The sequence below is a fragment of the Dromiciops gliroides genome, chromosome 3 (assembly GCF_019393635.1).
Source record: "Dromiciops gliroides isolate mDroGli1 chromosome 3, mDroGli1.pri, whole genome shotgun sequence".
In the NCBI taxonomy this organism is placed as follows: domain Eukaryota; kingdom Metazoa; phylum Chordata; class Mammalia; order Microbiotheria; family Microbiotheriidae; genus Dromiciops; species Dromiciops gliroides.
The window spans coordinates 284,205,840-284,216,110 of record NC_057863.1 but is presented as its reverse complement, the minus strand read 5'-3'; the positions used below and the strand labels follow the sequence as shown (position 1 = coordinate 284,216,110).

The 10,271-nt window shown below is 36.0% G+C and overlaps 1 protein-coding gene across 1 annotated transcript; it reads left to right on the top strand.

The window, feature by feature from the left end:
• Positions 1-7,188: 7,188 nt before the first annotated feature.
• Positions 7,189-9,409, top strand: LOC122747481 (transcriptional enhancer factor TEF-3-like). Its single transcript, XM_043993473.1, is given in 3 exon segments — positions 7,189-7,194; positions 8,020-9,155; positions 9,157-9,409. Coding segments are annotated over 3 exon segments (1,395 nt in total).
• Positions 9,410-10,271: the final 862 nt, after the last annotated feature.

Genomic DNA, 10,271 nt, shown 5'->3' with positions numbered 1-10,271 from the left:
TTAACTCAGGTCTTCCTGACTCTAGGCTTGGTGCTCTATCCGCTGTACTACCTAGCTGACTGCTGTGTGTGTATATACATATTTATATTTTATATATTTATGTACTTATTTTCGATGCCAAAATACCTTTCAGCTTGGTCAGTAACACAGGGATTCCCAGTGTATATCTCAGATTCAGCCTTAAGCCCAGAACAGCAGCATGGGGTTTGTTAAAGGGGCCCAGAGCATAGACTTAGCCCACAGCATCATAAGTACCAGTTCTCTCAGAAAAGACTGTGGGATCATAATACAGAAAGCAAAGCTGGAAGGAATGAGCAAGCACACACACAAAAAGCATAAAAAAGCTATTGAGAGCGCAATAAATTGGAAATGAAATGAGAGTTTTAGAAGAAAGACTTGGAAAAATGACTTAATAGCTTAACAGCCTTAAATTATATGTCCCAATAGTTTTCTGGGTGACTTTCAATGTTATATTAATGTTATAAGCCTCAGTTTGCTAATTAGTAAAATGTGGAATATAATATATGCATTTTATACATTAAAGGATTGTTGTGAGAATCAAGTGAGATAATATACATAATATTTATTTTATTGAGTGATGAGGTCTTTCTCAATCAATTCTCATGATACAGTTCTTTATAATTTCTGCGAAATTCTAGTCAGGATTTTTTTTTTGTATATTCTTTAAGAAAAATAACATTTTGCGGGGGAGGTCTTCCCTACCATTAACCATAATCTTATTATTTGTGGATCAAAGAACAAGACTGGGGTAATTATTACCCCAGGAAAAATTTCCCTGAATTCCCATGTGCTTTCCACAGAAAATATAATAGAATGACAGTGACTTGCTATGGTGTATTTACTAATAGTGATCATTTTATAATCATTTATTTACTAGTATGTTATCTTTGCATATCTGTCACTGAAGTGGCAGAGCTAAACCCAGTACCCTTAAGGATTTTTATGTTCATTTGCATTGTATCATAATCTATTTTATCTTTATAAGATTAACCTACATGTGTTCTCCCTATTTTTTAAATTTAATTAGGGTTTCTATGGTCTTCCAGTTTTTACATCACCTCTTTATCCCAAGAACTAAGTCCAGGATTGCAGTCCAAAAGTCCATATGGTGTAATACAAAAAGAAAAGGCAGCATCAAGGAGAATGTGCTGAGCATGTCCTACCATCCTCAAAAGAAAAGAATACAATAAATCAATTTGTTCTAACCTTTGAAAAGCTCTTAAGGATAAATGCGTCACAACCACCATTTCAGAAACATGAGTCTGGCAATAGAAAATAGTATACTGATCCAAGATCACAAAAGGGTTTCCACAAGTTAGTAGTTCTTTCCAATTGCAAAAAAGGATGTATTATTCCATAGTTAAGGATTTGGGAGTAGTATAGTCATTATTCATACTATTACTGAATCTATTAAAAAATAGAGGGACAGCTAGGTGGCACAGTGGATAAAGCACTGGCTCTGGATTCAGGAGGACTTGAGTTCAAATTCGGGCCTCAGACACTTGACACTTAAAAGCTGTGTGATGCTTGGAAAGTCACTTAACCCTCATTGCGCCCCCCCCCCCAAAAAAAAAGAAAAGTGATGTATTAACTCTCTACATTTTTTTCCTTGAATTACTGGGCAAGGAAGTCAGAAGATAAATTTGGAATCTTTGAGTATTTATTTTAACTTATCTAAACATTGAATAGTACAGAAACCTAGGAAGGATGAGCTTAGGGTATAATAGCTATATTCAAATGTTTAAAGTGCTTCAGAAGTGATAATTAAGATCAATGGGTGAAAATTATAGCTCATTAATTTATTCAATAATTCATTCATTATGGCAGCTAAGTAGCATATTGAATAGGGCACTAGTTCTGGAGAAAGGAAGACATTAATTAAAATCCAGCTTCAAGGCATTAGTTATGTGACACTGAGAAAATCACTTAATCTCCATTTGCCTCAGTTTCCTTATCTGTAAAATGGAGATTAAAAATGGCACCTTCAGGGGCAGCTAGGTCACACAGTGGATAGAGCACTGGCCCTAGAGGAGTCAGGAGTACCTGAGTTCAAATCTGGCCTCAGACACTTAACACGTACTAGCTGTGTGACCCTGGGCAAGTCACTTAACCCCAACTGCCTCACAAAAAAAAAAAAAGAAGAAGAAAAAATAAGAAAAGAAATGGCACCTTCATTTCAGAGTTGTTGTGAATTTAAAATGAAATAATATTAGTGAAGTCCTTAGAAAACTGTGTAACATAGAGTAGATGTTATAGAAATACTTACTGGGATTTGAGCTGGGATTTTGTTGATACATGTAATTGCTTGACAAGAAAACTATTTCAAAGTAGGTCAGTACCTTCTCTGAAACTTATAGTCTTAGATAGCTGCATAGCATGATGAAAAGTTAAGTGACTTGCCCAAAGCCACACAGCAATTATAAGCTAGAAGTGGGACTTGAAACCATTTCTTAATGATTTCAAGGTCAGTTCTCTCTCAACTATATCAGGTGAACCACTATATTGCCAAGTGGAGTAGAACCAGATTAACATGTAATTGGGAGGCATTTGACACAATATGTAAAAATATAATAAAGCATAGATGATGTTAATATATGGTTTTCTGAATCAATATGTGGCCCACAGTGAACTTCATGTATTATTTAGTAGCCACCATTTCTATTTAATTTTGATACCAGTACACTATATCATCATCAACATAATTAATAACAAGTTGTTATATATGTGATTCTAAGATTACTATTTGAAATAATCATGAAGCTTTTACTTTGAAATTGTTTTAAAATATATTATCCTTCAAAAAAAGATGAGCAGTAGGTCTTCCTATATGTGTCAACAACTCTCTGTCTGATAAACTATGGTTTCTTCATTTATTTACAAGTAGTTATTGATTTTATACTTTATGTCAAGAACTGTGCTTAAGCCCTGTGGAAAAAAAGGAAAAAAAAGCCACTCTTGCCCTCAAGTAGCTTTCATGATGGATGGAGAAGGGAAAAAATAAACAGCATGTACACATTAGAATCAATACAAAATATCAACAAAGTAAATACAGAATATTTTCCAGATAAGCAGGGATGAACCATTGAAGCTCAGGAAATTTCTTGGATGAAAAGTGGCATCTGAATTGAGCTTTAAGGAAGTCAAATATTCAAAGCAGTAGAAGTTAGCAGGGAGTGAATTCTAGACATGGATTTAAATTCAGTTTTTGTTTTTTTGAAGGGACTGAATAATAATCCAAACGGTCTAAAATGGAATAGGCTGCCTTGAGAGATAGTGAATTCCCAGTCATGAGTCATTCAAGCAGAGATTGTCAGAAATATTGAATGGACTAAATGATCCTTGAGAATCCTCCAACCTTTAAAATTTACTTATTCTTAGTTACTAGGGAATTATAAGGAAGTATTTCATTTTACAATGATATTTTAAGATTGTAAATGTGAAAATCAGCTTAAGATAACACCATCATTTTAAAGTTTCTTTAGGTAAAAGGAATTATTCCAGGCTTTGTGAGTCATTCTTTTTCCCTCTACATAATTGTTATAACTATGCCATATACATATCCTCACAGGTAGGTAATCCCACCAATTAGGCTATATAACAATCATTTGCCAGAATCACATTTTAAATTGTTTTGTGCATTTCTATTTACTTTATAATTATGTAAAATTATTGTTTGATAAATTCCATCAAAAGAAACTTCATATTTCACTTGGATAATACAGCTATGCCTAGTTTTTCCCCCCTTTATACATGATTGGAGAATGCATGACTACAGAATCAGATGAACGAATCCGGGATAGAAAGTACAGAAAAATAATTATCTCAAATAAGCATAATAATTTAGTATGTCACAACTCAATTTCTTGAACTACATCTCTGCTTACATCTTGCTCTTTTTTCACATGAAGTTTGGGAGACTTAGTTCCAATTAATGAAAAAGGATGGGATGGGGGTGGGGAAGAAAATGTTCTATGATGGGATTGGTTCATTCTAAGAAGTTTTCATCTATTCAATTGAAAATGGATTTATTTAACTCCTAATATTTTGCAATGATACTATGATATCTATGATATAATATGATATAACTATATATCTATTTCTATGTATCTTTCTCTATCTCTATCTCTATCTCTATCTCTATCTCTATCTCTATCTCTATCTCTATCTCTATCTCTATCTCTATCCCTATCCCTATCCCTATCCCTATCCCTATCCCTATCCCTATCCCTATCTATATCTATATCTATATCTATATCTATATCTATATCTATATCTATATCTATATCTATATCTATATCTATATCTATATCTATATCTATATCTATATCTATATCTATATCTATATCTATATCTATATCTATATAAACAAAGCATTCTCTGCCCTCAAGGAGTATATAAAAGCATATTAATTATCATTATTCTTATTCATGCTTCTATAGAAAGCCATTGGGAGATATAGTAATAATTTTCCTATGTTAAGATAATGGTAAAGTATAGAATAATTCTATTTTACACCTAGGAGAGTCCTAAATCATATTAAAAATAATATTAATGTTTGAATTTTACACACTTGTGATTTTATTGGCACAGGTAATGCTGAGGGAGTGAAGACACTTCTTTTGCAAATGAAGTTTTGCAAGTATTCTGCTAGTTACAGTCTTTGAGATTCTGGGGAACTGATCTGCTTGGTCACATAGCCAGAGTATATTGGAGGAAGGACTTGAATCCAGGCTTTCTTAGTGCCAAGGCCAGCTCTTTTTCCACTCTACCAGCTAGGAATCAGAGTAGATAGAGCCCTAGGCCTGGAATTAGGAAGACCTAAGACCAAATATGGCCTTAGACACTTAATAGCTAAATGGCTCTGGGAAAATCACTTAACTTCTGTTTGCCTCAGTTTCCTCACCTGCAAAATATGAATAAAAATACCCCTACCTCCCAGAGTTGTGAAGATCAAAGGGCACAACAATTTTCACAATTTAGTGAATTTAGTACAATGCCTGGAACATAGTAAGCATGATATAAATCTTAACTACTATCAGCTTTTATACCAACTGCCCACCAATAGTCATAGCAATTACGATAGTTGGAATTTATATGCCACTTTAAGTTTTATATAGCATTTTATATATTTTATCATACTGCCTGTCCCAAGAATCCTCTGACATTAGATCTTATTATTATTATTATTATTATTATTATTTATAGATGAGGAATTTGAAGTTAGATGATTCACTGAAGGTTATTCAACTAGTGAAGTAAAGAGTTAAGGCCAGATGATTGATCTCTTATATACAAGTCCTCCATTAATACTTTCAAAACAAAATTAAAATAAGGAGCAAAAATATATTAGAGCAAGAGTGTGAGTCTCAATAGTGAAAGATAACCAGCTATCATGATTATCTAGATTATTCTAGAAAGAATTTTAGGTAAAATAAAAAAAGGACTTTGAATGTTGAGAGGAGATGACGAATAAAAGATAGAAAGCAAAGACAATCTCAATCATCCCAGAGGTTGATGTGAAAAGAGGTTGGGCCCAGGAAAATATGTTGTGACAATCATCTTTTTCTTTCTGTTCCAACCTTATATAACCTGATACTGCTCCAGCTCTTTTTAGATTGTGTGCTAAAATTCATCTTCTAGCTAGGAAATGTATATCTTCTAGAAATTACCCATTTGAGCCTTTAAGGAACCATTGGGTAATAATAAATGGCCCTGATTTCATGCTGTGCAAATGGACTGACTAAATAAATCATAAGAAATACATTAATCTCTTATTATTGTGCTATAAGAAATGATAAACAGGGTGATTTCAGAAAGGCCTGGAAAAAAACTTGTATGAACTGATATATACTGAAGTGAGCAGAAACAAGAGAACATTGTACACAGTGACAGTAATATTGTTGGATGAAGAACTGTGAACGACAACTATTCTTAGCAATACAATGATCCAAGGCTATCCCAAAGAGCTAACGATGAAGCATACTATCTGCCTTCAAAGAAAGAACTGATATTGATTGAACACAGACTGAAGCATGCTATTTTTCACTTTCATTTTTTTCTTATTCAAGTTTTCTTATACAAAATTATTAATATGGTAATGTTTCACATAATTGAACAGGTATAACCTATATCTGATTACTTACCACCTCAAGGAGTGGGGAGTGCAGAGAAAGAAGGAGGGATAAAATTTGAAACTCAAACCTTTGAATGTCTTTTTTTTTTGTGAGGCAATTGGGGTTAAGTGACTTACCCAGGGTCACACAGCTAGTAAGTGTCTGAGGCCAGATTGAACCCAGTTTCTCCTGACTCCAAGGCCTGTGCATTATCCATCTGGCCATTGCATAGGTGATTTCTAGTTTCCTTGTATTATTTTAGCTTGTATAATTAATATCTCTTGCTAAAATATTAACTTCTTGAAGGTAAGAACTATGTCATTCTTGTCTTTGTAACCCCCAGATCTAGTAGAATACTATGTATAAAGTAGGTACTTAACACATACTTTTTTGAAATAGGCAGGGATGAATTAATAAAATCAATGGAGTATGCACATGTAATAAGGAATTCTAGGACTCATCCAAATATTTATCTACTTGTTTCAGTTGTGTCTGACTCTTCATGACCTTCTTTGGTCTTTTCTTGACAAAAATATTAGAGTGGTTTGTCATTTTCTTCTCAGCTCATTTTACAGATAAGTAAATTGAGGCACACAGGGTTAAGTGACTTGTCCAGGGACACACAGCTACTAAATATATGAGGTGAGATTTGAACTCAGAAATATGAGTTTTCCTAACTTCATCTCCCAAACTTTATCCACAAGACTACCTATTTCCCTGCACTATTCCTTTTTACTTAAAAGTAAATACCCTATTATACTACCTCCTGATTTCAAGAGAAGTGTGGTCATGAAAACTACAATTAGATACTTCAAAGTAGTAGTAGTAGTCGAAGTTGTGGTCCTAGTAGTCATATTTGTATTAGTAATTGTAGTAGTAGTCATAGTAGTAGTAATAGTTGTAGTAGTCATAGTAGCTGTAGTTGTCATCATTGTAGTAAATATTAGGATTAGTATTAAACCTCTGGGGGGGTGCAGTTGAGTAGGGTTTGGGATTGTGAATGATTGAGCAAGGTAGAAGACAATCTAACTCTCAGCCCTTTTGGAGATGGAGCATGGAGGTGAGTCTTGAGTAGGGTTGCCACAAGGCAATAGTACATTCCTTGAAGATGGTGGTTGTATGACGGGACCATAAGTTAATCTGTTATCAATGGTAATAGGAGGAAGGGAAGCTGTTCCATATCTAGCAATTATGCTCAGAAAAGAATCCCTATTTGACTCAAGCTGCTTATGGCTTCAGTATAATGCTCCTTCATAGAATGACCATGATTCATACCAAATTTCAAGCATTATTGCCATCTGTAGTATCTAAGCTTTTATTGGCAAAGTTATTTCTCTTTCCATTATTCTAGTTTTGAGGCAGTCCCAGGAACTACATTTTTCTAGTTCCTAGCACAAGCCTTGAGTTGTTTGTATTTGATGCAAATGAAATTTAAAGTCACTCAAAAGATGGAATTACCTATTTCAGGGAGAACTAAGTGAATAAAAATTCTAAATTTATTGTTGTTTATGCTTTTTATGAATTCTTTAACTGTTGCCATAGAAATTAATCCTAAGGCATGGGGGTCATTTTAGTGGTTCTAAGGCCAGTTATTTAGTACGTATTATAGAAGGATAAAGGAAAACATTTCAGTTCATTGTTTCCTTTAAAAAATGGAATTTTACCCCTACCCTTAAACCAGGATCCATGTGTGTGGCAGGTTTTGTGCTGTATTGTAGGGATCCTGTCTCCCCATCGTTATGCCCTTAGGAGAAGGGCTCTACCTTCCCCCACTCCACTTTTCCCAAGTCTGAGTCTCCTTTCAGTAGGGAGTTTTTTTGTATCAAGAGTTGGAACCCTCGAATTCTGGCACCCCATCGTGATTTCCCCTATCCATTCTCTACAGCATTATTCGAGAGCTGGAGCAGAGTTGGTGCATCTCAGAGTGCCCGTCAAAACTCACATAACACACCATTCTTCTCTCATCCCTAAAACGGGTCCTTCTCCAAGCAGAGCCTTGGAGGGCCTAGCCGGTACCATTACCTCCAACGAGTGGAGCTCTCCCACCTCCCCTGAGGGGAGCAACATTTCCAAGGGCAGTGAGACTTTGGACAAACCCATCAACAATGATGCAGAGGGTGTGTGGAGTCCTGACATTGAGCAGAGCTTCCAAGAGGCCCTTGCCATCTACCCACCCTGTGGCAGGCGCAAGATCATTTTATCAGATGAGAACAAGATGTATGGCCAGAACAAGCTAATCGTTCACTACATTAAGCTCCGGACTGGGAAAACTCAAAGCAGGAAGGAGGGATCTAGCCACATCCAGGTACTGGCCTGTCGGAAAGCCCTGGAGATCCAAGCCAAGTTAAAGGATCAGGCAGCTAAAGACAAAGCCCTGCAGAATATGGCGACCATGTCATCTGCTCAGATCATCTCTGCTACAGCCTTCCACAATAAAATGGCCCTTACCCGGGGACCAGCCTACCCCGCAGTCTCAGGGTTTTGGCAAGGAACTTTGCCAGGCCAAGTCGGAACTTCCCATGATGTGAAACCTTTCTTTCAAAAAACGTATGCTGTTCAGCCTCCGCTCCCTCTGCCAGGGTTTGAATTTCCTGCTGGGTCCACCCTGTTGCCCATCAACCCCGTCTTGGCAAGGCCAAGCTCCAAGCTCTGGATGTTGGAGTTCTCTGCCTTCTTGGAGCAGCAACAAGACCCAGACACGTGTAACAAGCACCTATTTGTACACATTGGCCAGTCCAGTCTCAGCTACAATGACCCCTACCTCGAAGCGGTGGACATCCACCTGATCTACGACAAATTCCCAGATAAGAAGGGAGGACTCAAAGAGCTCTTTGAACGAGGATCCTCAAATGCCTTCTTCCTCATCAAGTTCTGGGCTGACCTCAACACCAACATCGAGGACGGAGGCAGCTCTTTTTACGGGGTCTCCAGTCAGTATGAGAGTCCTGAGAACATGATCATCACTTGCTCCACCAAAGTCTGCTCTTTTGGCAAACATGTTGTGGAGAAAGTAGAGACAGAGTCCGCGCTATGAGAATGGCCACTACTCCTACTGGATTCATCAGTCTCCTCTCTGTGAATATATGATCAACTTCATCCATAAGCTAAAGCACCTGCCAGAGAAATACATGATGAACAGTGTATTGGAGAACTTCACTATACTGCAGGTGGTCACCAACAGAGATACCCAAGAAACCCTACTACGTATTGCATATATGTTTGAAGTGTCTGCAAGTGAGCATGGAGCCCAACATCACCGGCTGGTGAAAGGATAAAAGACTCAGGGGGGGATGGAGGACGAGAGGAACCAGGCCGTGTGTATACAGGGAAAGCTGGAAGATCTAGTCTATGCCTGAAGTTCAAAATTAAGAAGAGAACATTCTGCCCCCTTCTCAAAAGCAAACATAATCCCCTAACCTCAAATAAACTCAAAATTTTATGTATTTTCAAAAAAATGGAATTTTAATTAGTAAAAGGTCAGACAAGGAGCCACAGATTAAAAAATGAGAAAAGGTGATTTCTATGTATGAGAAGATGGCCTGCCTTACCGCATTATCAGATACAAAAATAGAAGGATACTGGAAAATTACTCTTCATCCCACTCCCTAAAAAACAACAACTTTAAAAAAATAAGTATTCTATGTAAAATATCCTGATATTTAGAAAGATAGAATTTCAGAACAGGGAATTTTTACTTCTTAAGGTTGAAGGGGAAAAGCTCCCAAATGGCTTTACAAAGACATGATAGACAGTATTTTATTGTGTCACCGAGATATAGGAAAATATGCAATTTCCTTATTAAAAACATTTCTAAAATCTCTGGCCACATATGACTACACATTAATTTGATTATTACATAACTTATAGCTGGGATCCATTTTTAATGTTTAAAAGCCATAAATGAAATTCGTCTTTCTCTTGAACTGAGGGCACAAATACATTCTCATGCTAGCACTTTCTCATAGCTTACATTGGGTTCACCATTTCATGACCTGACATTTGAAAAAAAAAAAAAAATATATATATATATATATATATATATATATATATATATATATATATATATATATATGCAGACTACAGATTCCTCACTTGGGAAATTATTATTTTTTTAATCCTGCTTTTTATTCTTCACTT